General features: G+C 45.8%; 2 protein-coding genes across 16 annotated transcripts in view; one reads left to right on the top strand and one right to left on the bottom strand.

Annotated features, from left to right (window-relative positions):
- MPRIP (myosin phosphatase Rho interacting protein) overlaps positions 1–21,312 on the top strand; it is a 162,638-nt gene extending 141,326 nt beyond the window's left edge. For 4 of the 15 annotated variants that reach the window (XM_083413287.1, XM_083413286.1, XM_083413280.1 and 1 more), the window contains 9 exons: positions 1,814–5,623; positions 8,103–8,250; positions 8,358–8,475; positions 8,927–9,086; positions 10,308–10,427; positions 10,586–10,672; positions 11,437–11,599; positions 12,169–12,254; positions 16,404–21,312. In XM_083413287.1, coding sequence (XP_083269413.1) covers positions 1,814–5,623; positions 8,103–8,250; positions 8,358–8,475; positions 8,927–9,086; positions 10,308–10,427; positions 10,586–10,672; positions 11,437–11,599; positions 12,169–12,254; positions 16,404–16,475 — 4,764 coding nt within the window. In that variant the 3' untranslated portion in view covers positions 16,476–21,312. Of the gene's footprint in view, positions 1–1,813; positions 5,624–8,102; positions 8,251–8,357; positions 8,476–8,926; positions 9,087–10,307; positions 10,428–10,585; positions 10,673–11,436; positions 11,600–12,168; positions 12,255–13,642; positions 13,709–16,403 lie in introns of all 15 variants that reach the window. The other 11 variants (XM_083413283.1, XM_083413282.1, XM_083413289.1 and 8 more) reach the window with 6 other exon arrangements.
- A 2,859-nt stretch (positions 21,313–24,171) lies between these two features.
- Positions 24,172–27,421, bottom strand: PLD6 (phospholipase D family member 6). Its single transcript, XM_083413779.1, has 2 exons — positions 26,736–27,421; positions 24,172–24,687 (listed from the first exon to the last, which is right to left on the bottom strand). Exons 1-2 carry the CDS (start codon positions 27,178–27,180, stop codon positions 24,395–24,397), a joined length of 738 nt encoding a protein of 245 aa, XP_083269905.1. The 5' UTR covers positions 27,181–27,421; the 3' UTR covers positions 24,172–24,394.
- Between the last annotated feature and the right edge of the window lie 356 nt (positions 27,422–27,777).

Raw genomic sequence — 27,777 nt, 5'->3', positions numbered from 1 at the left:
GAAGCTAACGATGTGATCCTATGTCTCTCTCCTCGGATGTAAGTCCAATTAAGTTCAGTGGGACTTGCTCCTGGGTCAGCGTGCATAAGATGGCGCTTTAAGAGACCTTGAAGAATTGGTGAAAGACCGATAAAGCAGGCATGCTGGTCACCCCAGCGGGGAAGCAAATGACCCTTGTGAAAAGCAGAAGGTTGCAGCTTCTGGGGAGCGTTTTTGCCAGACTCCTCCCAAAACGGCAGAGCCCGGGTGAGCTCCTAATCCTTTGCCTCCTTCCCATCCCTGGTTCATACCGCTGATGTTGCAGAATGTTCTGCCCAACAAGACACTGCATATCTATCTTCAGGACTCGATCCGCGTGCATGTTGAACTGAGCCCCTCTTTGAGCTCTTGCAACGTAACCTTTCCTGTGTGTGTCCTGCCTTGAGCTCGATGGCAAGTGGAGCTTCTCCAGCCCATTCAGTGCTAACAGAAGTTGAGCATGACTGTTTTTCCTCTCTTTCCCCCCCAAGACACCAGTTGTATCTTCTGCCTCCTTTGGGGCGAGGGTGGAGAGGGTCACTCTACTAATCTCTCTTGGGTGTGGATAATATTGCATGGGTTGTTTTTTAGGGGTTTGGTTTTTTGGTGTGGAAGCATGTAATCTGACTTATTGTACCTGAGTGTCACATCTATGGGCTGTCCCTGCCAGCGATTACGGTACAGCAAGACAGGCCAAATTATCAGGCTTAGCGCTGTGCTCCTCTTGCCTCTTTCTGTTTGTGTATTCTTCAAGCCACATGATTTCTGTCCGACTCTTGCATGATTCTCTGTGTGTTTATTCCCCCGCCCCCTTGCATGCAACATGGCTTTGGTTTTGAATCTCTCCGAGGGTTTCCTTGTTCTGACTTTTATGTTCTCATCATACTCCTCCTTTCCTCTCCGCTCGTCTTGATTTACAGCCAAACACAGGTAGCAGACAGATCTAGAACTTCCGCATTTTAAACTTCATTCACATATTACACACACAAATATATTTTCCACGAGACGGAAAGCTATAAGACGTTTGCGGCAGGGATCAGTTCGCAGCTGCCATCTCTTCAGGTGAGGGGAGAGCAATTGTGTCTTCTCAGTGGCCTTCATTCCTCCAGGACTTTATTTACCTGAAGCTCTGCATCATTTGCTAGGCGAAAACATTATGCTCTAACTGTACACCTGCACACACACAATCCAGCAGTTAGACTCACAGGTTAACCCACCCCAAAAAGTCAGGGTGGGTAACACAAAAGTGAAAATAAAATCCCAGCAAAACAAGATAAATATTGATTTAGACCCATCCCTTCCAAACTTAGCCTCAAGCTGCAAAAGATAGTTCCTAGCAGGTAGGTCTCCCAATGTTTCAAAGAGTTGCCTGTTTTATCTTAGTATATTCGGATTGCCCCCCCCCCCCACAATTTTCACTCCTTTCCAAACCTTTTTTCTACTTGTCCCAAGTCATCATTTCTCCTGTGGTGTTCTCTTCTCCATCATTTTGTTTTCTTTTGTTTTAATTTGTTTTGTTCCTCTTAGGCTCGTTTGCGTTCAAGCTGTTTCAATGTTTTATCATCCGTGTTGTCTGTTAAACTTGAAGAAGTGTTTCCTTGTTTCCCTGAGCAAAGGGGATTTTTTTAAAAAAAGAAAGCAGACAAAACTGAAACCATCCAAAATTGGAGCAGATGGGTAGTGATCAAACCTATGCAAGGAATTGTTCTGTGGCTCAACTTGACCAGAGGTGTGACACTCAGAACTGGGAACCGAGAGTGCTACTAATCTCCTATTTAATCAATTTCTTTTAAAGACCGAGGTGGCCGCCCCCCCATCGGGGGCCTGGCAGAGGCTCCATAAAGTCAATCGAGACCTCCAGAGTGAGCTCGAAGCCCAGTGCCAGCGGCAGGAACTCATCAACCAACAGATCCAGTCACTTAAGCGTAGCTATGGGGAGGCCAAGGATGTGATCCGGCACCACGAGGCGGAGATCCAGAGCCTACAAGCGAGGCTCAGCAATGCCGCCGCAGAGCTCTCCATCAAAGAACAGACCCTGGCAAAGCTGAAGAGCGACCTGAAGGCCGAGCGGAAGAAAGCTCAGGAGCAGATGGAGGAGTGGCAGCACAGCGAGGAGGCGCTGAGCTCGCAGCTGAAAGCCAGCGAGCAGAAGCTGAAGAACGCGGAGGCGCTCCTGCTGGAGAAGACCCAGGAGCTGCGAGATCTGGAGACACAGCAAGCCTTGCAGAGGGACTACCAGAAGGAGGTGCAGCGGCTCCAGGATCGGATCGCTGGCCTCAGCCAGCAGCTGAGTGCCAGCGAGCAGTCCCAGATGCTGATGGAGGAGAAGCTGCAGAGGAATTACGAGGCTTTGCTGGAGAGCTGCGAGAGGGAGAAGCAGGTCCTCATCCAGAGCTTGAAGGAAGCGGAGGACAAAGCCAGCGAGTACGAGAACCAGCTTCAGAACAACGAGCAGCAGATGGAGGTCCTGCAGAAGGAGAAGCTGTCCGTCAAATTTGAAAGCAGCGAAATTGTCCACCAGCTGGAAGAGCAGCTCGAAATGAAAGAAGCCAGCATCCAAAAGCTCGCCGAACACATCAAGAGCCTTGAGGAGGAAAGGGATCAGATCAAATGCCGGTTCCAAGAGCTGATGAACCAGGTTGCCGAGTCTGATAACGAGGTCGCCAAGCTGCAAGCCAAGCTGCAGCTGGAAGAGAGCAACTACCATGCCCTGGAGCACTCCTACGAGGTGGTGTCAGGGCAGTTCCAGAACTTGCAGGCGGTGCTGAAGGAAAAGGAGGAGGAGCTAAGAGTGGTGAGGGAAGCCCACTCGAGAATTGTGGAAAATAAGGACCAGGAGCTTGCAGAACCTTTCTTAAAAATAGCTGCCGTAAGTAGCAATCCAGAAAACGTGGAAGATCAGCAGGCGCAAGACGATGAGTTGAAAACATCAGCTGGTGAGAGCTTAGCGCCGTGTGTTGTGACGGAAACAGGTGGTCAAGTTGTGGAGCCAGCACAACATTCACAGCTTCAAAGACTTCCAGTCTCAGAGTGCATGCTCACTGAGGATCAGGGCCCCAATATCAGTCACAGGCAGATCTGTGAGCACCCAGCAGTGAACCCAGAAGAGTGTAGGTCTACCTCTAAGTCTACAGACCTTCAAGAGAGAGAGATTTGCCAGAAGGAGTCTGCAAAATTGGACACAGAAACTCCAGGAGCCAAAAGGCAAAGGATACGTTTCTCCAACATCCAGTGCCAAAAATATATCCACCCTGATGGATCCGAGAAGATGTGGACCAGCAGCACTTCATCAGACACCAGCCAAGACAGGTCGCTTTCGGAGGACAGCATGTCATCAGAACCAGCTCCGAGTTACCCAGGCACAGGCGATTCGGAGACTTACCTGTCTATCATCCACGCCCTGGAAACCAAACTTTTCATCACAGAAGAAAAGCTCAAAGATGTGACCATGAAACTCGAAAGCCAGCAGGGCCACAATCAAGACACCCTCATCACGCTTCACCACCAGTGGGCCAGCACAGAAGCACAGCTGAGGGAGCAGCTTCAGGAGAGCTTGGCTCAAGTCAGCAGGCTGGTCTCACAGCTGGAGGGCGAGAAGCAAGAAAAACACAAGCTGCTCGAGAATCACATCCATGAGCTGGGAAGGTTCCATGGGAGAAACAACCAAGCCTTGGTGTGCTTAGAGCAATGCAGAGAACAGCTAAGAACTTTGTCCAGATGTGACACGGAGCAAGAGAGAGAGGTGCTTTTGGGTGTCCTGTCGAATACGGAAACTTCTTTAAGGGATGCAGTCCTCATGTTGCAACAGGCACTTTCTTCGCCTGGTCATCTGGCAGAAGAATTGTCTGCAGCCCAAGCATTGCATGCAGAAGGCAGCAGCTTGGGGGAGGAGGAGAAAACTGCCCTCCAGCAGCAACAAGTGGGGTTTTCTGAACAAGACCAGCTGCGGATGCTTTCCAGGAGGGTAGCTTTTGAAGCCAGCTTGATCAACCAGATAGCAGAGTCTCTGACAGATGCAACCTCCAAGATTTCCTTAGCCCTGAGAGAGATTCATGGTACGGTGGATGCAGTCTTGCTGGAGCCTTCAAATATTTCACATATTGCAGTGGCCTTGGCTGACGTCTTATCTAAAAAGCTAGTGTTGGAAGATGAGTTTTGGAGCCAGGTGGAGGAGCTAAGGAAGAATTTGAGTGCCAAGGAAGAAGAGGGGAAGGGAAATGTGGAGGCCCAGGGTGTAAACATTCCTCAGTGCCTCATTCATTCGGTGGCAGACAGCACATTGATTAAAGCAGAGCTCAGTTTTGTTGCCCAGAAAATGAGAGAGTCCTTTCATCAGAGATTAAAGGCCATCGAAGAAGACCTCCACAACACCAGAACAGCCCTCCAGCAGCACAAGTGCATGCTGGAGGAAATCATTAAAGCATACCAGACTCCTGAATTTGACGGCGTTATGCATCAGATTTCCAAAGCCCTTGAAATCCAAGAGGGCACTTCAGCTTGGGATGCCAGCCTTCCTGGCCTCATGCCAGAAGCCCACACTTTGCAGGATCTTGGCAGTCAAGCTCTAGCTGCCGTTCAGGGCGATCTTGCTCAGCAGCTCAAAGACAGAGCAAATGTCCTGAAAGAAATATCTGCTGCTCTCCTGTCTCTGTCCCCTGACGATGCCCTGAAAGACTGCTGCAAGCTGCTAAGGATTTCTTCCAGTCCTCCCTACGATATGTGTCTGGGGGATCTTGAGCGCTACTCGTCTCTGCTTGTTCAAGATGCGATTATACAGGCCCAGGTCTGTTATGGGGCTTACAGGGCAAGGCTGGAGTACGCTAAGGAGGCACGGCTGTACAAAGAGTCCCTGCACAATGTGGATGCTCTGTGTCAGGAACGCATCAGAGCAGTTGCCACCCTCCGGGAGGAATACGAAGAGCTGCTCCGAAAGCAACAGGGCAAGTATGCCGAGATGATTGCTGTGCTTGAAAGGGAGAATTCGGAGCTCAAGGCCAAAGTGGAGCAGCTTGATAATCAGCGGAAACTCCTGGAAGAAGAAGAACATAAACAGAGCAAGAAAATACTGGAGCTTCAGGACACATATGAAGAGGAGATCCGGAACGCGGTTGAGCAGCTTCACAAGACCGAAGATGCTCTGAAATCAGAACAGACTGAAGGGCTGCAGCGACTAGATTCTCTTGCACGGGATAAGCTGAACTTGGAGACTTTTCACCTTGAGCAGATCCAAACTCTAGAGGACAAGTTTCAAGTCAAGATGAAGGAACTGCAGGTCTTCCACAATGAAGAGCTGCTGGCCTTGCAGAAGCGCTACGAGCAAGAGCTGCAGTGCTTGCAAGCATCTCTGGAGCAGTATCAGAATCAGCACTCAGAAGCACTGCCTGCTGTGGCCTTGGGTGCAGGAGAAGCATGGGCTGCTGATAACCCCGACGGTGGGGTGCAGGGCTCAGAGAGCGAGCTGGACGCCATGCATGGCTTGAGAGAGCGCATTCAAGAGCTGGAAGCCCAAATGAACATCATGAGAGATGAGCTGGAGAACAAGCACCTCGAAGGCAATGCGTCCACTCTGAGGGAGAAATACCAGAAGGACTTTGAGAATCTTAAGGTTTTTTCTTCTTCACTGCACTTAATTTCGATAAGTCATGTGTGTAAATTTCTCCCTGCCCCCCACCCATGGCAATGCAACAATCACCTTTTTGTTTAAAGGCAAATAGAATTCTATAACTTAATGGCCAGAGGATAGATAGAGCTAAAAAGAGGGACGGAAACACTTCCTTCCCATGACAGTGAAAAAGGTAAAAAATAATAATATTCGGTCACAGGATGGGATGCATTTCAAATGGAATGCTTACAGTCCACAAGACTGCCCCCTAAGAACACTAAATCAAATCTTTGCATTGCAACATAGGAACAAATTGTCCATCTTGGAAGCCCAATATAATTTCCTTGAGGTGATGTAGCTAGAGCCCCAAGGAAGGTACGTCATCTTCTGCAAACCTTCACAAGATCTTTTTCACCTTTAGGTATCAGATTTCCTATAACTGTCCTTCAAAACACACCTCTCTTTCTATCGAACTTACATCCTTACAACCTAAAACCAATGAAACGGTAGTATCAAAGCACAGAAAAACAAAGAAAACAGGAACACAAGCACATAAAACAGGGTCTGGCCGGGGAAAGCCTGTGCAAAAAGATAGGTCTTTACAAGTCTTCCTTTTAATCACATTTTATACCCCACCCCCTTTCCTAAAAGAAGCTCAGAATGTAAATGAGATTGCATCACCTTATCCTTGGAAGAGCACTGCAGGCTAGGCTAGGCTAGGCTGAGAGAACGGAGACTTGCTTCAGCTGAAATTCACAGCTGAGCCATGATACAAACTCGGGTCCCTCCAGTCTAAGGCCAACATTCTGCCCACGGACACCCTCCAGTATTTATTGCTATAGCACATGGCCATATAAAGGGGCTAATGGGAGGTAAATGATACGTCACATCATGAAATGATGATAGTAATGCAAGAAGCAGTCAACGGTTCAAGGAGAACACTCTTTTCCAGGCATGGCCGAAGCCTGCCTGCCTTTTTTCTTTTGCCTTTCATAAACCTTTGTAGCATTCCCACAAGAACTTTCTCCACCCTTCAGCAGCAGAGCCTTTTCACAGCTCACAAGCTTTGCCGTACAGGCCGACTGCACCTGCTGGCATGCTTGCACTAACATGACAGAAGGTGCTTTTAAATGTCCCTTGCAGAACACGGATCTCCCCCTGGACTAACATTCTGCCATCCTAAAAAGTGTTGCCTTGGCTGACACATCTGCAGCAACCACTTCTGCAGCCCACAGCTGGCTCAAGGGGCAATTCTGTGCTTATCAAGGAACAGAGAGTAAAGCGGCATAAATAAATCCCAGCCCACCTGCTAAGATTCTGGCCTCAGTGTAAAGAGCTAGGAACTGAAGCTGTACATGCCTGCACAGATGTGTTTCAGGAGGGCATAGGCAACTTATATAACCACAGCTTTGCAACATGTTGTTATTTACCATATTTATATAGGCTGGCCAGTAACCTATGTCCTTGCAGCCAGCTGCAGAAGTACCGTTTTTAAGCATTCATGCAGAAAAGACCCATCTTTCATTTTTAAAGAGCCCAGTTTTTGCCCTTTTGTAATAGCCAATAAAAATTCTGAAGATATTTAAAGACTTTATTTAAAGTCTTAGGCTAGGATCCTAGAGGTATCTTAGGTATATTTTAAAGAGGAGTGTACATACACACACACACAGAGAGAGAGAGAGATGCTTTCCTCCTTCATAAACACTCCTTAAGAGTCTGCAGACACCCTGTGTGTATTCTACAGGGGTACAAAAAATTGTAAGAGAAGCAGCTGTTTCCTGGCAACTATGAATTAGGGTGCATGCTTCACATTTTACACCAGAGAAAGAAGTTGTACAGTGCAGAAGTGGGACAAACAGCAAACCACATTCAGTATCTCCCAGTAGTAGGCTAGATTAGTGCAGGTGAATTTAGTACATCCAAGCCACTCCAAATGATTTTGTGGTTAAAAGTGTGCATTTAAGCTTCGCACTTCCATCAAACAACTCTGTGCGGCAATACAATGACGCTCGTTTTTGTTGTCTCTTCCTAGTCTTAGCTAAATGGCATCCCAAGTTAAGCCTAGATCAGGAACAAGGAACCTGCATTCCTCCAGATGTTGTTGAGTGGATGATGGGAACGGGCATTCAGCAACACCTGGAGATCTACAGGTTCCCCATCTCAAGTCCAGTGACAAGGGCTGCTTCCTAAGGCTTTTCAGAAGTCCCCATTTAAGTGGGTTTTGAACTAACCCTCTTCCTGGTCAATCAGATTTCATGTAGTTTTTCTATCAGGTTAAGATTGAAGAGGCATGTTAGAGCTCCAGTCTAGACCTTCCATGCATGCTTGTCCATCAGCTCCATGGCTTTCTCCTCCTCTCTTTGTTTGCTTGCCTGCCTGCCCATACAACCTAACACAATCAGAACATTCAACCTAACACAATCCCTGTAGGTTCTGAGGCTGAGAAACACAAATTCAGTTCCCCCGCCCCATCTTTTCCCAGGCAACTTGCGAACGAGGGTTTGCAGCTATGGAAGAGACCCACCAGAAGAAGATAGAGGACTTGCAGAGGCAGCACCAGCGAGAACTGGAGAAGCTAAGGGAGGAGAAAGACCGCTTGCTAGCTGAGGAGACGGCAGCCACTATTTCAGGTAAGAGGAAAGAGAAGACCATAAGCGGTCATCAGTAGTAGCAACATCAGAAGGTGGTTTGAGAGGAAGACAGCTTATCTGCAGCCCTTGCCTCTTTTCCTACACAGCCATAGAAGCCATGAAGAATGCCCACCGGGAAGAGCTGGAGCGGGAGCTGGAGAAGACTCACCGCTCGCAGATCAGCAGCATCAACTCAGACATCGAAGCGCTCCAGAGGCAATACTTGTAGGTGCTCCTCTGTATTTTCTAGATTTGTTGAGGTAGGAAATGTGGAGCAGCTCTTGGCACCTGGGTGGCGTTGGGTGGAACAATTTGTCATTCGACACTACCCACACTAAACAGCCCTGCTGGATCAGGCCAGAGAACCATCTAGTTCAGTATCCTGTTCCCATGCTGGCTGACCCTAATGGGGATCCCATCTATAGACAACACAAATGTTTAGTCTAGTCAGTGCAATCAAACCGCATGCCTAAGTTTGCTTTCCTGGGAAAGCAAAACTGAACATGTGGGATGCACTTGAATGGCCATCTTGTCTGTCCACAGCCAGAAGGTTGTGCAATGCCTCCTCCTCCTCCTCCGTGCATCCTAGTCTCTGATAGTTGATTTGATCCGCTTTGGGGATTGCAGTTGGCCTTGCAATCTTTATTTTTTGTTTTTACCCCCTATGCCCAATCAGGGAGGAGCTGCAGTCTGTCCAGCGCGAACTTGAAGTTCTCTCCGAGCAGTATTCTCAGAAGTGTTTGGAAAATGCTCACTTGGCCCAGGCCCTGGAAGCAGAGAGGCAGGCCCTCCGTCAGTGCCAGCGGGAGAACCAGGAGCTCAATGCACACAACCAGGTAAAGCAACACCTGTCCAGCCTCATTCAGCTGCCTAAGAGAAAAGGGTCATTTGGGGGCTTTTCCAGAATGGCTTTCAGCCAGGATTTGACTAGCAGGGCAGGGGAGTCAGTTGGTCAAGAGGCCTGATAAGCAGTTTCCCCCAATAGGAACGAAACATTACAGCAGGACCAGAATCATAGCGATTCTGCAGGACAGGATTAAGACCTTTAAAGGCCCTAAGCACTGAAGAGATTGAGGTAGAGCCCCCACATATGTTTTTAAAAATAAAAACAGTACTAAACTGTAAAATATATATCTTAAAAAACCATAGATTTATTGCAACACCTGGCAGATCTGATTTCTGCACATTTTTTCAATCTAAGTTGGTAGGAAGCCCCCTGGTTTAGGTAAGGAAAATGAATTAAAAAGATGGTACCCCAGATGGTGTTGCTGACTTAACCAGGCTTGTAAACTGCCTTTTGCTTGGTGGTCTCTGAAACATGGGATCTTCTTTTTACAAAATCCACCACAGCTCCAATTGTCTTGAAATACCAGGGCAGGGGATACCTCAAAGTGTCTCCTCAATGGCATTTTGTTTCCTGGGAACATATGCATGATGGCAACTGCTGTGTTAAAGATGACATTGTGCAATATGCAAGCTCCATAGTTTTAGACGATGGTTGCATGTGCAGTTTTTGAAATCCTGTGGTTTGGTTTTAAATCCTTTTGTGTGCTTATTTTCGTCACCAGGCCTTGTGACACAGCTTCTTTAATGAAGTGTTGATAAAATGTATGCTTTCTAAAATCTTTTTTCTTTGTCACAATCACTTCAGAAGAATCAGGCTTTCACCACTAGCAATAGATATTTATTTTAAGTCATTATTTCAGGCTATTGGTATATTATGACCAGTATAGATATGCATAGGTTACTAAAAATGTTTTAAAACTCTGTGAACTTAAGAAATGTCCATCTTTAGAGGGGGGAAACAAATGTGCTGGTTGGGCGACATTTGCGGAAGTACTGCGCTCAATCCCTTCATCTGCTATGCAGAAGTACAGATAGCAGCAAGGAAGGCCCAAAGAACCACAAATGCTGTTTTGTGCTGTTTGGTGAAAACTGAAGACATTTATATCCTTGAGGTTGCCATCCAAAAGCAAAATAGGGATGTTCAGTTGCTAGGATTGGGGAGAGCTTTATTCATAACTGCTGCTCATAGCCATCTTGTGGTCTTCTTACAGGAGCTGAACAACCGCCTGGCTGCAGAGATCACACGGTTACGGACCCTGGTGACTGGGGAGGGTGGGATCGAGATGGCCGGCTCACCTCTCACCCAAGGCAAGGATGCCTACGAGTTGGAGGTGAGTGTGCCCTGCCTTGATTCCAGATGATGGAGTTCCAGGGGCATGTGAAATGGACTTTCCTTCTTGCTCAGTGGCTTAACTCCTCCCCCCCTTTCATTTGTGCATAGTTGCCTAACCTAAAAAGCATCTGCCTGGGTTTCTCTCCCCCTTTGCAGGTCTTGCTGCGAGTCAAGGAATCAGAAATACAGTACTTGAAGCAGGAGATCAGCTCCTTGAAGGATGAACTGCAAACAGCATTGAGGGTAATAGTTCTGGAGGAGGCCTGCCTTTGTACCATACAAGCAGGCAGCAAGTGCCTTTAAACGCATATGTATTCAGCTGACTCGTGTAGATACATACCGCTTGTACTTATGATAACAGGTAGTTCGCAACATAAAACGATTCAGTGAAATTCAACCAAAATGTATTTCTGTAGCATCAACAAAGCAGTGAAACCAGTATTGAAACATGCCTGAGCAGATAAAGAAAAAGTCTTTAGTTCCATCATGAAACTCAGAGCAGCGTACATTTGGTTTTCAGACCATCTCCCAACCAGACCTAAACAGGCCTCAGGAAGATAGCTGCGTTTTGAGCCTTCAGTCTGTATAGCTAATTGTTTCCAATGTAGAAGAGTCTGTATCAGTGGCAAATGCAAGCTTTACATTGGTTCCCCCATGGGAGTGCGTGATCTCCCTCCCCTTGAAATATGTACTGCCTTAATTTTGAGTGGATGGTTGTCAAGAGTAGTTCACAGATTTGAAAGATGCCATATACAACTATTTGGTCAAAACCAAATTGTTCTGCTTTTTAAGAATGGAGCCTGTCTCAGTGGGTTGCAGTGTCCTTTTTTTAACCAAAGCCCAAACCAAGAAAGATAAAAAGAGTACATATGGCACTGGTTGCTACAATATGTGTTGTTGGGTTGAAATCTGTCTAGCCCTTTGGCAATATTTGCTGCTGCCGATCTCCAAGGCCGAAGGGAACTGAAAGCATTTCCTCGGCTGAAATGCTGTTGTCTTTTCTAAAGGACAAGAAATATGCCAGTGATAAGTATAAGGACATTTACACGGAGCTCAGCATTGTGAAGGCCAAGGCGGACTGCGACATTAGCAGGTTGAAAGAGCAGCTCAAGGCGGCCACCGAAGCCCTTGGCGAGAAGTCTCCAGAGAACACCACTGTGTCTGGATACGGTTAGTCTTGTTAGCTGGTTTGGCTTTTTCATAGGTGCTACTGAGGATTCCGGATGAAAGCAAGGCCAAGTTTCTGGCTTTCGCTTTGGGTATACTCACGTGGGCCATACCAGTTTAGGGAGCCAGCTCTGTAACTGGTGGCAAATGGGGGGTCCCTTTGGAGACTGTGTTCTGGGGTAAGGGTGGTCCTTGAATGAGGTTAAGAGAAGCCATTGCCTCTGGCAGCAGATCCACACTCTCCCTCCCTGTGCTCGCAGTTACGCTGCTGCCAGCCCCACTGTGGTTTTGCCCGCACCATCAACACAAGACCGTTGATCTCACCAGCCGCGGTGATGGGGCTGGCGGCAGGGTAGGCACAATGACTGGGCCAGGGAGAGGGGGGACAGATCTTCAAGGGGGGTGTTGGAGCATTTTGCCTACAGTGGCAAAATGTCTTGGCCCAGGGTTGTTCCTTGTGTCCATTTGACAACCATTTGTTTTCCTTTTTCCCACGGCGAGGGAGGAAATGTTGCGCTTGTAATGCTTTCAACGGTAAGGTAAACTGGCTCTGTTTCTCCTCATCCACCTAGATATTATGAAATCCAAAAGCAACCCTGATTTCTTGAAGAAAGACAGGACCAGCGTTGGCCGGCAACTGAGAAATATCAGGTCAAAGGTGAGTTTATGGTGACTTCACCCAGCTTTCCAAACGAGGTTATGCTACGTCGGATGCCGCAACAAGTCTATGTTCTGTGTTCTGTCTGGGTTATTAGCATGCGCAGAGTTTTTTTTCCAGCCGGAACTCACTGGAACTCTGTTCTGGCACCTCTCAGGCAGGTGCCATTGCTGTTCTAAGAGAACATGAGAGGTGTTCATGGTGAGTTCTGGCACCTTTTTTCCTAGAAAAATAGCCCTGAGCAGCTTTCTAGATTCTACTCCACCCCTGGGTCTCTGGTTTTGGGACTGTTGGTGGTTTCAGTTTTCCCATTTTTCAGTGCAGGGCATGAGAGCTTTACTAGGGCAGTTCAAGGTGTGACCTTGAGGTCTTCTTGGGTGGCCCTCAACAACATTTGACGCCCCACACAAACCCTTGCACTGCCTTTCCAAAGCTAGGTAAGCAAGGCCCTGGGCTTTGGGGAAAAGGCATGAAGGCTCTGACAGGTTCCGAGAGTCCTTGTGCCTCCTTCCCAAAACCTAGTTTGAACTTTCCCAACCGTAGGAAGAGGAGGGAGGGCTCTAGGATCCTGCCAGAGCCCTGCGCCTCCTTCCCAAAGCCAGGCACTTTGCTTAGCCGGCTCTGGGGAGGCAGTGCAAGTGTGTGTGGTGGTGGTTGTGAAATTTTCCCTCAACTCCCCCCCCCCCCGGACGCATACAAAGCAGTGTATCACCCACAGGTTCCATGTTGGAAGTACTGTTGCAACCCCCTTGGTCTGAGAGGTTGGATCACCCTGGCTTAGAGGGATATGCTTTCAGCTAGGCCACAAGGGCAGTACTGTTGGGTGCTTAACAGGCTTGGCCTGTGTCCTGCCCCATGTTTGAGCACCTGTGCTGGTGTGCAGTTCCAGGATCAGTAGCCTGGTAGAACTGGAAGGAGGGAAAGTTACACACAACTCTCCTCACCCTGAGAGCAGGTTTCCCTGAGCTGGTATGGTAGGAAGACTGCCGCAGCAAAAATCACACACACACAGTTACACAAATGTTGTGATAATTGTGCAGTTCAGTCCTGGTGTCATTTGTGATTTGCCAGTTTTGTGTGTATGTGTGCACTTCGTTTTGGAGCACCCCAATTTTTCAATGTGGCGTAGCTCCTCTTTATTACAAAGTGTTGTGCTTTTTATTTATAGTTTCCCTTCTGTGGCTGATTTTATGTACTGAGTTTAAAAAGCAAACTTCTGACCTTGCAGGCCATGAAGACCCCCCAAGCTGCAGTTTGCCTCTTTTTCTCCTTGCTAGGGTGGGAGGGAGTATGTTGGCACTTGGGAATTTCCGGAGCAATCAGGATTCATGTATTTCTCCTATTTCTGTTTTCTGTGTTGTTGTTTTTGTCTTTGCTTCCAATAACAGTCCGTTATTGAGCAGGTCTCATGGGATAACTGAAATGCACCAGATTCCAGGTTCCCTGTCACATAGGTAATCCAAACAGCACCTTCCAAAGGACACTGCACCTCTTGAGGGGCAGCCCACTTATTGCATGCCCGGCTCACATCTCCATGGCTAATGAGAATCTATCTCCCCTTGCCTTTGAATTACATAGAGGTTAAGTGGGAGGAGCAAGAGGCAGAATTTCAAAACTGAAGATCATGCCAGATTGAATGGCTGTTTCTGTGCCTCTTCCATCCTTTTGCTTCTCCCTCACTGACATCCATCACTGGAAGGATTTCTGCACCTCCTAAGACAAACAACGGGGTGCTGCGTTGAAGGCATGGGACAAGAGTGTGCATGCTGGATGAAAATGCATGCTTTGGACTTAACTCTCCCAAATGGCAGTGTGTACAGGCAGAAGGGTACCTTTTGATTCACTAATTATGTCCTCTGGAATGGATGAATTTTTTCCAACCGGCTCCTAACGAAGGGCACACAGATGTTATGTGAAAAGCCAGTTGTGTTGTCCACGGATCAGGTTTCTGGTCTCTACCTTTCCCCCTTTTGAAATCCTTTTTACCCATTTGTTAAATATTCTGGTACTAAATCAGCTGATCTACCCAACCCATACAGGTTTATTTTCCCAACCGTCTTAGTTGTTAGGTTAGTTGTCCCCCACAAAAAAAGATGACCCGATGGGAGAAAGCAGTTGATTTTCTGCAGATTGTCAGCAACAACTGAAAAAATTAGGCCACTACTGTATAAAAGGAGTAGTGACCTTCTCAAAACATGGTTTCATTCCTGAATGAGGTTTAATTTTCAGAAATTAAGTGTATTGCCCATCAAGATAAGTACCGCACCTGACCAAGAAGATCTCTACATTTTGACACAGAAAAAGCAATGTTCTATATCATAGGCAGCTTGGTTTGGATGTACTGTAAGCATTTTCCTCTATAGCCAGCTGATTTGGAATATAGGGAGGCAATTTTAATCCAAAGAACAAACAACTGTGGATTTTTTACCAGCATTAAGAGCAGTTTAAATGTCTGATACTAGACTAACTGTATTTAGCTTTAATCTACAGTGTCCCTAGAGCTCTCTTACAAATACCACAGAATTGCATGGTGCTGCTTTTGTTGGGACTCTTTGTCACTTGAGTTTTTGTATTGGGGAAATGGTTCGCATGTTTCAACACACACACACACACACACACACACAGAAACCCTTTCACACAGAGCAAAGCACGTTAGAGCAAAGGGTTCTAGGCTAGCCTTCTCCCTGTCATCCTTGAGTGCAGGGAATTTTTGTCATGGATAAGTATAAAACTTTGATCCTGAAGTGATACAGTCCACCTGCCACTGCATCCCTTGATTCAGTTGCCCGTAAATCAGCTGATGGTGCCATTCCTCTCCATCAACTTCCCCCAGTTTGTAAAGTTTTGTAATTAGATTTGATGGGTGGAGAGAAAGGCTTCTTTCAAATGGCAGGAAATGGACATTGGCACGAGATGATCAGAAACTGTGCATCTCCTTGTCTCATTGATTTGTGGTTGGATCTCATTGTAAGAAATGTATGTTCCAGTGAAAAATAGCCAGTGTCTGACATGGAGATTCTTCTTTCAAAATAACTGCTAAAGAGGCAGAAGAGTGATTTCACAAGGTCCAGACAGAGATCTCCAGACTTTATCAACAATCTCCCCTCTGGAATCCTGGGTCTAAATAACTGTGCCTTCCAGATGTTTTAGACTCCCAGTTCCCATCACCCCTGTCCGTTGGCCATTCTGCTGGGCTGGTGGGAGTTGAGAGTCCAAGCATACCTGGAGGCCACCTGGTTCCCCATTCTTGATGTAAACCCTTAGATCATATATCACAAATAGCTCCAGAAAACATGACGTGAGATTGCCAAAACACTGCAAATGTAATCTTGGCAGCTAGAAGCTTTCAGGCTGTGCTTGGCTTTGCCCTCATGAAATAAAAAGGGCCCAAAACGGACCCTTAACTTGGGGGGAAGTTTTAACTTAGAAATTAACGTATTTCTCTGATTAGCAAAAAGCAGACAGAAACGTATGGCACCCTGGTCTATCAAGACCGGCTGCTTTATATCAGGATCAAAATAGGACCTTGAATCATAGTATTGTACAGTTGGAAGGGACACTGAGGATCATCTAGTCAACTCTGCAATGCAAGAAGATGCAGCTGTCCCATACAAGGACTGAACCTGCAACCTTGACATTATCAGCCCCATGCTGCAACCAACTGAGCTATCCTTTCTCTCCAGAACCATGTAGCTTTCACCAGGATTAACCATTGTAGGGGCATAACTGCTTGTTAAATGAATCACTCTGGGCAGCTGTGCTGATGAACTGTTGATGTACAGCCCTGGAATTGAGTGCTCAAACAAAATGGTTATGGGGAAAGTGCAGTTTTGAGGCGCTGATGAGCTAGCAAAGGCTTTTGCGGTTGCCTCAAACATCCAAGCAATTACTCCCCCAACTAAGTTAGCTGTGCCTGCAGCCATCCAGTTCATTTGCCGTCTTTCTTCACCGCGGATCGATTCACCAATAACACCACTCCATAATGGTGCATTTTCTTTGAAGCATGTCTTTCTAATCTTCCCATTGAGGATGCCATCTTTTGCCTTTCCTTTGCCTGAGCATCTGTGTCATCTCTCTCTATTGGACTTTTGCTTCCCCACCAGAATGGCATTTAACGGTTTGCTCTTCCTTCTCTCCTCCCATGTACAGAGTCTGAAGGAAGGCCTGACCGTGCAGGAGCGCCTCAAGCTCTTTGAATCCAAGGACTTGAAGAAAGACTAGTTCTCTCCTTCCTATTTGGCTTGACCACGCACACCTCCCTGCTTGCGGCATCACAGCACAAGCACCCTTCTGTTTTTTGTTCTCTAGGATCCTCACTGCTGTTGCTTGTGTGTGGGGTTTTTTCTGTTGTTGTATGGATGCTCCAGAAGACTGGAAAATGCTGGGAGTTCTTCTGCCCACCATCAAATGAACTTCCCAACTTCTTAGTCCTGACTTACAAAGTTTTTAACCTTGGCAAGAGGGCTGGGAGAGATTGGGGATACGCTCCCCACCCCCTTGGCTCTCTACAAAAACATCCTTCCTACTGTATATCCATTACACTAAGTGTCAGTATTAAGGCTCAACAGCCTGTTGATAAGCTAGCTCTGTTTTACCAAATTCTTTGGTGCAGTGACAGGGCCCTGGGATGGGGGGAGGGAGGCAACACACTGTGCTTAGCTCTGCCACTGTTGAGAGGAATCCAGCACTTAAGTGCATGCTTTGGATCAAATTTTGAACCACTGAAACAAGACATGCAGACCTGTTTTTGGCATAATCAGTGCCCTTAGTGAAAGCTTGTTTGTTGCAACAAGATAATTGGCTTAGAAAAAGACATTTGTGGCAGCCCTGATTTGTAGCTTAGTGTTTAACTATGCGGTCAGTTTGGAATTTATTCCCTTAACGCCACTTAGATCTTCTGGAAAAGCTTTTAAGTTGCTTTGCATACAAACAGTTGCAGGCATTGATGTGCAATCAGCTTGTGATGAAATTAATCAGTGCAACTTAACTATTTCTCGTGGAGAAATAGGGTGGTCTCCTTCCACACACTCCTTCTGGCAAGGCCATGCTAGAATTTGCACTGTTTCTTAGAGTTTCAGTGGGATGTACCTGCCTCTCTGTCTGTCATATAATGTCACCCAGACTTTTCTCCCACCTAATTTGTTGCAAAACAAACAAAATTCTTCTGCCCAGAAGCTCAGAGTTTTTCTTCAAGATGCCTTTTAAAGAACAAATCTTTTGCAATCCTTGCTCTGGTCCTCTGGAGGCAGTAAGAGCGCTTCTGCCATGTAATCGGTAGGAATGGTTCAGAATTCTAAATCAGCAGGGCTCTTTTACAAAGCAGGAAGGGCGTGGCTTGCTGATAAGCAAGAGGTATTAGGAACAGTACAGCTGAAGTCAGGCCAGTCCTCCAAGCAGGTCAAGGCAGAAATTGGGGCTGGCTTGCCTTTGGATTGACTTAATGGGTCTCAAAACAGTTGAAGAGAGTCTTCTGTATGTTCATGTAAGCTGGTAGCATCTGCATGTGGAAATACAGTTGCAAGATGTCAGTGGAGAGAGAAGTCTAACCAGGGGAATGGCAAGTCACAAGTAACCTTGCTAAAAGGGAGCATTTGAAAAGTGGCAGTCCAAATTTTTTAAAACATCTTAGTGCCGTTGTTTATCTGAAACAAAGCAGTTGCCTGGGCCCATTTGTCCTCCTTACCTATGAGGCCCAATAACAGAGGCATTGAATATTTGATCTGTTGGGTTCCAGGGCCAAAAGGCCTTTCCCAAGCAGTATAATGTATATAGAGAAGCTTTGAACAATGCATGCAATTTTTTTATTCCAAAAGCAGGTAAACATTGCTGTTTTGAAAAACGTATAGGAAGTGTTGGGAAGTTAATTCTACAAGGTTTGTGGGCAAGGTGGCTTTTGGTATTTTAAAAGTTTTTTTATCTGCCTTGCTCAGGTGGGGTGAATTTGAGGTGGCGTTTTGCTTTTCAGTCTATTCAGACTAAAATTGTTGATCTTTTGAGCAGACAAATCTGTAAAGCAAAGTTTTGCTGTTAGAGGCTAGGGAGAGCACCCTGTCCCTTTTAGTTTCATCCTGTTCTTAATTGGACACACATTGATTCTATTCTGTGGGCCCTTGCTGCTGATCCATGCGGAAGCAAAACAGCTCTTAGCATCTTTGTTTGTGTTATATGCAAAGCAATGTTCCTTCAAAAGCTGTTGCTATTTTGGAGCAGGGGGGGTCTTCACAGCAGAACATTTGCTGTCTTCTTGCTGTGTGTCTGGCAGTTTCTTTTTAAATCAGGTATGAAAGGGATAGGGTTTGGCTGTCTTGCATTGGTGCCTCTAGCAGTCTGTCCACACCATCTGACTGCAGAGAGTGATTAGCACATAATGGAAAAGCCAGCATATTTTATCCCCTAGGGTGGCTAAGGAAGGATGGTTGTGCTTCAGGCCTAGATTATTTTCTTTCTCCTTTAAAATCATTAACTAGGCTTGTAGCTTGGCAGAAGAAGCTTATTTTTCCTTAAGTACCTGCAACTTGAGAGAAACCTTGCCACTGGAATGAATTATCTTTGGATTATGTTTATGTTTAATCCATACACTTCTTTAATAAAACAAACAAATGTCCTATGTCCTCTAAGATTAGAATAGCCAGTATTTCACAAACATTAAAATTGGTGTAAAAAAAAAAAAGCAACCAAGCATCTTTTTGCTCAAGAAAGTCTGTACTGCTGTGACCAAGTTGCTCTTCATACACAGCTAAGCAAGTTGGCATTCTAGTTGTATTTCTTGAATGGCTTTTAAAAGGCACAGTATAAACATTATGTGAATAAATAGGTATGTTCTATTGCAAGCTGCTGCATTGTACACAAACCTACACTACAAAATAACTGTGGTCTCAGTGAAGTTCAACACTAATGGATGTACAGTATAAATATACTTGCATAACAGCTTCTTTAATCTTGCCTATTGCAGATTTCTTTATTCGTCTCTCCTTTTGAAACAGAATTGAGTGTTCTGTTAATGAAACTCATTTTCCTTTATCCCATTAAAATATGGAAAGGGGGGATTGCCGATGTGCAGATCCCAAGCAGGCTGTTTTTCCTGTGGCAGAGGCTGCCTGCAAGCAGCCCTACGCGCTGTTTCTTAATAAGTGTCACTTTTTGTAATGACAACATACTTGATTAGAATCCCACTGGATTTTTTGCTTTTTGGTGGCTCATATGCAGTACTTAGTTTGTTGTGAACACTTTTAAGCACATGCACGCTCAGTGTAGCTTATACTTCCTTTGTAATTTCTTTCTTTTTTAAAAAAGCTTTGTTATTCTCTTTAAAAATAATTTAAAACCTGTATAGTATTCAAAGCACGCAATGTAAATATTTATTACTCAAAAAAAAAAAAATAGAGGAGGGTTTTGGGGGTGAATTTTTTTAAAATCTTGTTCTAATACAATGTCTTTTTGACTTGGAAAAGGAAATTAGTGTAACCCGATAAACCCACTCTATGTTCCCTTAAAGAATGTCTGTTGGTTTGTTTGAACATTATAAATATATTTTTAAATTTCTCTGATACCTTTTTAGTTTTGGAAATGCCTGTCCAAAGAAGATGTACAGTGTTTCAAAACTTCAAGCCTACTTTACATTAATTTTCTTACCCTTTTCAGTTCAATAATCTTAGAGCTGACAGTGGCATAAACAACTTTTGGGTGTGCATATATATGATTGCAGAGAGTAGTATTTCTGTATATTAATGGTGGTAGTTATTCTGTCATTAAGCGTACATCAGTATTCTTGCATGGTAACTTGGCGCTGTTGCGGAGTAAACCAAGGATTTCGATAAGGGAATGGAGTATATTTATATTCCTGCAACCCTCCCATCATTTTCTGGTTACATGGCATGGCGGTGTAACAGCATGACAGAATACAGTTAACGTAGGATGATTATTCAATTTACTGTAACACTATATTTCATTGCGATGTAGTTTCAACAGAGTTACAGTGCCGGGGTCATCTTTACCACTAGACTATGGAAAGTAGATGGGAGTCCATTACTGACTGCATGCCTTGGAGAACAGTTATATGGCACATTAGAAAATGGCTTGCTTTTTCAAGCAGTGCTCAGCAGCCTCACGCCATGCACTGAAGTCCACTAAGGAGTAAATGAAACTGGGAGTTGACAGCAGAACCCCTCTAGTGCCAAGTGAATAAACCCCTCTAGTCATTGAGGATTGATGTAGGGTTCTCATTTCAGTCTCCAGTAGAAGAACACAGCTTCTAATTGTGTATTAAAACAGTCACCTCTAAGAGAAATCAAAGCACTTGAGAAGCTATCAGCTAAGTGTTCTTGAGTAACAAAAGCCTGCATTAGTACACTCCTCCAATGTGGTACTTGTCTGGACAAAATGTGTATATGGCTAAGAAGGTGAGGCAAGCACTGTACATACACAGGTATCCCTATTTGAGCTCTTCCTCATGCCCACTCAACACCAGCTTCCTTTTAAAAGATACTGAAATCAGTCTGTATTATAAACCTGCTTGATCGACAAGCAAGCCTACAGAAGCATCAACTCCTAATTGACCACGACCAAATTGAATCCTAAAGTGGTCATCCAAGCATCAAGCATGAGGAGAATGATCAATTACTCCAGCCCTGCAAGATTCAGAGCCAGAGCAGCCGTGGGATTCGGCAGGAAAGCTGCTAACCCAAAAAACTGGAACTCGCATGCAAGAGCAGAATCAAATAAAACCAATTCACTGGGAGAACATATTCTCTAATTTGCCTGGTGAACAAACATGTCCAATCTGACTTTTTTTTTTTTGCAAAGATGAATGGTTTGAGCCGCCTCCTAGGAGTCTGAAAGGTATCTTTCTCCTCTTGTTTTGTTTTCATGCTTTTAAGAGCTATTTCCTCCTTCAGCTGTTCACTGTAATAGAAGTATCATTTATGTCACAGTATTTATTCCTTACAAACCTTGTGTGACATGCTAGGGTTCCCATGGATGTAGCTGATGATTATTTTGTAAATATTAATTACTTAACTATACATAAAACTGTATCGTAATAAACTATTTTTGCACCACCCTTGGCATGCTGTGGAGAAGATTTTTGTTAACACTAGATACAGAGAAGTTCTTGAAATAGCATTCCAATGTTTTTGCATCCTTCAATTAGGAATAGAAGACAACAGTCAAGGATGCTATGCTTACTAATAAAAGGATCTATGCAATACAATTGTGGAAAGCCTCCGAGTACTTCCATCTGCTCTGGAGAGGCATTTCAGGGCAGATACACAGCAAAAATAGCACACATGAAATTATTAAATGTCCAAAGAATTTAATAGTACATAAGGATGATTGTAGCAGCCATCCCACCTGCAGTTACCCTTCAATATAAATTAAGTATTAAGAAACATTTTATGAACTATCATTGGAAGGCCACAACGATTACAGTACACCAATTACTAAACGGCTTCAAGAAAGGCTGAGCATTCTGAACTAGTGATAAATTACTATTAATTACCACATATTGTTTCTGTAGGGACGCGGGTGGCGCTGTGGGTAAAACCCCAGCGCCTAGGACTTGCCGATCGCATGGTCGGCGGTTCGAATCCCCGCGGCGGGGTGAGCTCCCGTCATTCGGTCCCAGCTCCTGCCCACCTAGCAGTTCGAAAGCACCCTTAAGTGCAAGTAGATAAATAGGTACCGCTTTATAGCGGTAAGGTAAACGGCGTTCTGTGTGCTGCTCTGGTGCCGGTTCGCCAGAGCAGCTTCGTCACGCTGGCCACGTGACCCGGAAGTGTCTGCGGACAGCACTGGCTCCTGGCCTCTAGAGTGAGATGAGCGCACAACCCTAGAGTCTGTCAAGACTGGCCCGTATGGGCAGGGGTACCTTTAACTTTATTGTTTCTGTATGTGTTTTGCTGACAGCTTTCAAAAACTAAAACCTAAATGAATATAGCTGCTCCAAAATAGCATATGACCCTGGAGAAAGTTTTATGACCGTGATCCACTATCTTCCTCCCTCCTCCTCTTTAAGGAGTACACAACATATTTATTTAAGTCACTACAGTGTACCCACCTCATGGGTACAATGGAGTTTCTACTGGATCAAGAGTACTGTAATAACCACACACACACTCTATTTGGAACAGCTTCAATACTTTTGGAAACTCAACCACTGACAGACTGATTCAAAGCCCTTTAAAACGCTGGTGTCCATAGAATCATAGAGTTCTAAGTCCAACCCTGTACAATGCAGGAATCTCTAGTATCCATTGACAGATCGCCATCTAACCTCTGCTTTAAAACCTACAATGAAAGAGAGTCCACATCTTCCAAAGAGAGTCTGTTCCACTGTTTTAACAGCTCTTACTTTCAGAAAGTTCTTCCAGATGTTGAATATTCCTACCTCAACAGTTCCCTCCCCAAACTGGCACCACAAAATACGCTTACACCAGAGTTGCATTTCTACACTTGGGATATTGGTTATGGCTACAACTTACATGCCAACATAAGGTACCTCTCAGCCTTATTCTGCACCCACCCATTTATTAGGACAGGCAGGTGTTTTTTAGTGTACCCTCTTCAAATTCCAGCTGACGTTGACTGCCCAACGGCCATCAGTCCCACCCAGGATGGCCAGTGGTCAGGAATGACAGTGGATAAAGTCTTAACACCTGTAGACATGCAGCTTCCCCACCCACTGCTATACCAAGTTCCAGTTCTGTTTCAGATTCCTCCATTACAGGGAGTTGACCCTTAAGGTCCCTTCCAACTCTACAATTCTGTGATTCTAGGGCTGAATTCTACACATGTACAGTCATCGAATCACAGCTGTAGAGTTGGAAGGGACCTCCAGGATCATCTAGCCCAATCCCCTGCAATGCAGAAATCTCAACTAAAGCATCCATGACAGATGGCCTAAAAAACCCCAAGGAAGGAGAGAGCACCACAACCTTCCAAGGGAGTCCATTCCACATCTCTTACTGTCAGAAAGTTATTCCTGATGTTTAGTTGTAATCTCCTTTCTTGTAACTTGAATCTATTAGTTCAGGTCCTACCTTCTGGAACAGGAGGAAACAAGGTTGCTCCATCTTTCATGTGACCTTTAGATTTTTAAGATGGCTAACCTATCTCCTCAGTCTCCCCAATTCCATGCTAAACATACCCAACTCCCTCAAACCGTAAGGCTTGATTTCCAGACCCTTGATCATCTTGGTTGCACTCCTCTGCACATGTTCCAGCTTGTCAATATCCTTCTTAAACTGTGGTGCCCATAACTGGAAACTATTCCAGGTGTGGTAAGACCAAGGCAGAATAAAACAGCAATACTACTTCCCCTTCCACACATGAAAGAGCAGCATATGAATTATCTGTGAGTTAAGAACACACATTCATTCCCATTCACACATTGGGCATTTATTTTCAAGTAGGTCTGCTTTATGCTGCTCACCTACAAAGGCAAATTGTTCTATTCTAATTATTTTTATTATTTTTATTTTATTTATACCCCACCCTTATGGCTGGGCTTCTGGATGGCTTACAGCATATCTAAAAACATCAAACCTTCAAAACCAAAGGGGACAAAGCTGTTCAGGCAGCAACCATTTTAGGTGCATCCGATATGTGCGCAATCACGCACACAAGCATTGCACTGAACTTGAAAGTGACCCGAAAACATCACAAAAGGGGGCGGAACAGGGTATTTGCAGGCTTTTTCAATCGTATTTCAAATATATGTGATTTAACTTAAACATGCAGTGCCTTGGAATGTAAGCATCACATCAATTTGGGAGTTGGCTGTATGTTAAAAAGGTCCTCGCCCCCCAGTAACATCCTGCATGTGGATGCTAGGGTTGCCAAGAGAATGGCAGAATAAACGCTCTTCTTGAAATGCTATCTACATGTGGGGACAGTTGTTTTTATAACAGAAACATATGTATTAGAATTTAAAAAGCACGCTTTATTGAGAACAGGTATAATAGCACATAAGTACAGGCCATCTATTTCTCAAAGAATAATTCAAACACACAATATGTTGCTTGTACAATTTTTTAAAGGAGCATAAATTTGCGTTTAGTTACTCCTAAAGCAATTTATGCCATTCTCAAACACATAACTTAGGAACTAGTCTTTAGACTAAAAAAATTACTGCTTCAAAATAGTCATTTAAGCTGCAATTTTGTTTGAGGAATAGTTTTATCCTTTTTCTGTACCTGCTGTTCTTCTTTGAGGAAAAATGTGTAATGAGCCGGATTGTAGTCCTCCCAAATCCTTTCAAATTCTGCCAGGAAAAGATTCACACAGTCCCTGTCTTCAACTACCAGTAGGTTCTCTCTGTTGTTTTGAATGGCTTGAGTAGTCCAGTTCAGGGAGCCAGTGAGCAGCATTTTTTTGTCAATGATGGCAAACTTATGGTGCATGTAGCCACTATCCTGATCATGACGTACCTGAATTCCTGAAAAACCAGCATACCCTATTCAGTGCCACAAAATCACTTTTCCATCTTTCCACGAAACTGACTTAGCTCCCAGCACTATACTTAGTGTACTGAGAGCTACATACAGAAATTCAGTAGCTGAAATTTCTTAAGTGCAAAAAGTACTTATGAGAACACAGGGCAACTTGTGGAATTATACCCTGAAATGACTTTAAAAAGTTAAATGACGTTAAACAGACATGACCGCTGTACACGCTGCCCAGGCTTGCACCCTGGAGAAGTACCGTATTTTTCGCACCATAACACTCACTTTTTCCCTCCTAGAAAGTAAGGGGAAATGTCTGTGCGTGTTATGGAGGGAATGCCTACGGGTGGCCGGGGGGGGGGGGGATCTGCTGCAGTCGTGAGCAGAGGATCCATGGTTCCCCTTCCTTCCCTCCTCCGTGGCTCGCTTTGAAACAGCAAAGCAGGAGAAGAGCCGCGGAGTGGGGAGGAGAGAGGGACAGAGAGCCTGCTTCTTTAAAGGAGCAAAGCGGGAGAGGAGAGGAGCCTGTCCGGTTGGTTCCTTTAAAGCAAGCAGGCTCTCTGTCGCTCTCTCCTCCCCACTTAGCTCGCTAAACAGCAGTAAAGTTTTTCAGCTCGCTAAGCCGGGGATGAGCGGGGAGGAGGGAGAAAAGCAGAGCCTGCTTGCTTTAAAGGAGCAAAGTGGGAGAGGAGAGGAGCCTTCTCCCCTTATACCCCTCTTCTTCATTATTAGCAGCATCCTTCTCCACCTACCCCACACATGCTCCTTGTCCCTTGAGTGCTTTTCCTTCCCTCCCCACTTAAAACGTGGTTACAAAGCACGGATCCACATGGATCCTCAGGATTTTTGCACTGGGTCACCCCAAATTCACCATCAGATCACATAGCATGTCCATGGCTACATCTTGCACCAAAAACATCACGCAACCACTGTTGCCTGGGGCCGCAGTGGTGCAAAAACGTGGTTACAAAGCATGGATCCAAATGGATCCTCGGGATTTTTGCATTGGGCTACTCTAAACTCACTGTCAGATCACATGTCTGTGGCCACAGCATGAACCACAAAAATCATACACCCACTGTTTCGTTTAGAATATTTTTTTTCTTGTTTTCCTCCTCTAAAAACTATGTGCGCATTATGGTCGGGTGCATGTTATAGAGCGAAAAATACGGTAAATTCAGTGCTGCTAATGCAACAAAAACAACACAGGAGGCAGCAGTTAATGAGTTACCAATCTCTGCAGCCACAATTGACTTCACCCTGGAAGTCACACTCCGTTTCTCTAGAGATAGATGGAGGCCAACAACCAAGTGGTTCTGCTGGGGTTGGGTGGGACTGCTGAACGTTGACTGTTGTATAAATAAGTGAAAACAACAAAATACTTGCAGGGTGGGGTATGTAAATGACAACTCCACTACCAAATTCAGCGTAATTATTATTAAATGTAGTTTATAGCCCACTTTTCCCCCAAGCTGGGACCTCTTTACAAATTATGAACAACATTCATACAAGAACTTTAGGAGAGTTCCACAGTGGAACCAAAGGTGGCAGACTCTCTTTCATTTGAGGATTTTAATCAGAGTGGTGGGGTTTGTTTGTTTCTAAAAAGAAAATGCATCACAGAGATTTGCAACGATATAAAACCAGACAATAAAACATAAAACCAGACAGTGGCTCCCCTTCTTGCGGAATGCTCTCCCCAGGGAAGTTCGTCCTTTACCGGCCTTTTAAATGTGTTTGTGGGAGGGGTGGGGTGGGGACGGGGTCATTGTTTTGTCTTGCTCTTATTCTTCTTTTTACTCTTCTTGACTTTATTATGTCGTTTCTGGGGTATGTTTTTTTAAAAAAAAATTCTTGTATTTTTATGTTGTGAGCAGCCCTCAGATCTGCGGATGAAGGACGGTGTGCAAATTTAATAAGTAAACAACGGGTTAAAATCGGCCCGTCGGGTGTTTTCAGGTTTGTGGCGCCCGCCACCCTTGGGGTTCCCTTTCCGCCTCACACCTCCCTCCCTCCCTCCTCCCTCTCCCGGGCGACTCACCGGCTCTCCGGAGTTCGCCGATCCGCGAGCCCTTGAGGGCCATGTAGTCGGTGTCGGTGACGACGCGCACCTGGACGCCCCTCTGGTGCAGGAGGCAGACGGCGCGGCCCAGCTGCGGGTTGGAGAAGGCGAAGACGCACAGGTCCAGCGAGCGCCGCGCCGACAGCACGCGCGCCAGGAGCCGCCCCAGCGCGCTCTCGCCGTGGGGCAGCAGGCACGCGCACGGGGGCGCCGCCGCCGCCTCCTCCTCCTCCGCCAGCAGCGACTCCACGCACGTCACGCGCGACGGGAAGAAAAGCACCTCGCGTACCGGGGAAGGCGGCCGCTGCCGCCACCACCGCCACGACGACGACCGACCCAGCCGCCCTATTAGCCAGCAGGCCAGCGCCTCGAGAGCCATGCCGAGCCCCACCGCTAGCAGGGCCCGCGCCTTGCCGCGCCACATCGTCGCCTCAGGGCGCCACGACGGCCAGCGTCCCCGCGCGCTCCTCCAACCGCCTTTTTTTTTCCTCTCCCCCACCGCGCATGCGCCCCTGCGCGCGCGCTATCCTCTCAGCTGCCTTGTCTGTTAAATTGCCACAAGCGCGTGCGCTCCGTCCCGCTCAAACGTGCCTTCCCGCGCCACGGCGCATGCGTCCGTCCGCGTGCGCCCTTTTCCTCTCAGCCGCTTTTTCTTTTCAACTGCCGTAGCGCATGCGCTAGGAGGATTAAAGAACCTTTTATTGAGGGTGAAAGAGGAGAGCACAAAATATGGTCTGAAGCTCAACATCAAAAAAACGAAGATCATGGCCACTGGTTCCATCACCTCCTGGCAAATAGAAGGGGAGGAAATGGAGGCAGTGAGAGGTTTTACTTTCTTGGGCTCCACGATCACTGCAGATGGTGACAGCAGCCACGAAATTAAGAGACGCCTGCTTCTTGGGAGGAAAGCAATGACCAACCTAGACAGCATCTTAAAAAGTAGAGACATCACCTTGCCAACAAAGGTCCATATAGTAAAAGCTATGGTTTTCCCAGTAGTGATGTATGGAAGTGAGAGCTG

Source organism: Podarcis tiliguerta, assembly GCF_965153285.1.
Source record: "Podarcis tiliguerta genome assembly, chromosome: 14".
NCBI classification, from domain to species: Eukaryota; Metazoa; Chordata; class Lepidosauria; order Squamata; family Lacertidae; genus Podarcis; species Podarcis tiliguerta.
The sequence above is the reverse complement of the archived record's forward strand: the minus strand, read 5'-3'. Positions and strand labels throughout refer to the sequence as shown.

Excerpts from the sequence above, each read along its gene's own strand:
- PLD6 (XM_083413779.1), bottom strand. The coding sequence starts at position 27,180 with ATGTGGCGCGGCAAGGCGCGGGCCCTGCTAGCGGTGGGGCTCGGCATG. Across the intron at positions 24,688-26,735 it reads CGGCGAACTCCGGAGAGCCG|GAATTCAGGTACGTCATGAT; the intron begins GTGAGTCGCCCG and ends CTGGTTTTTCAG.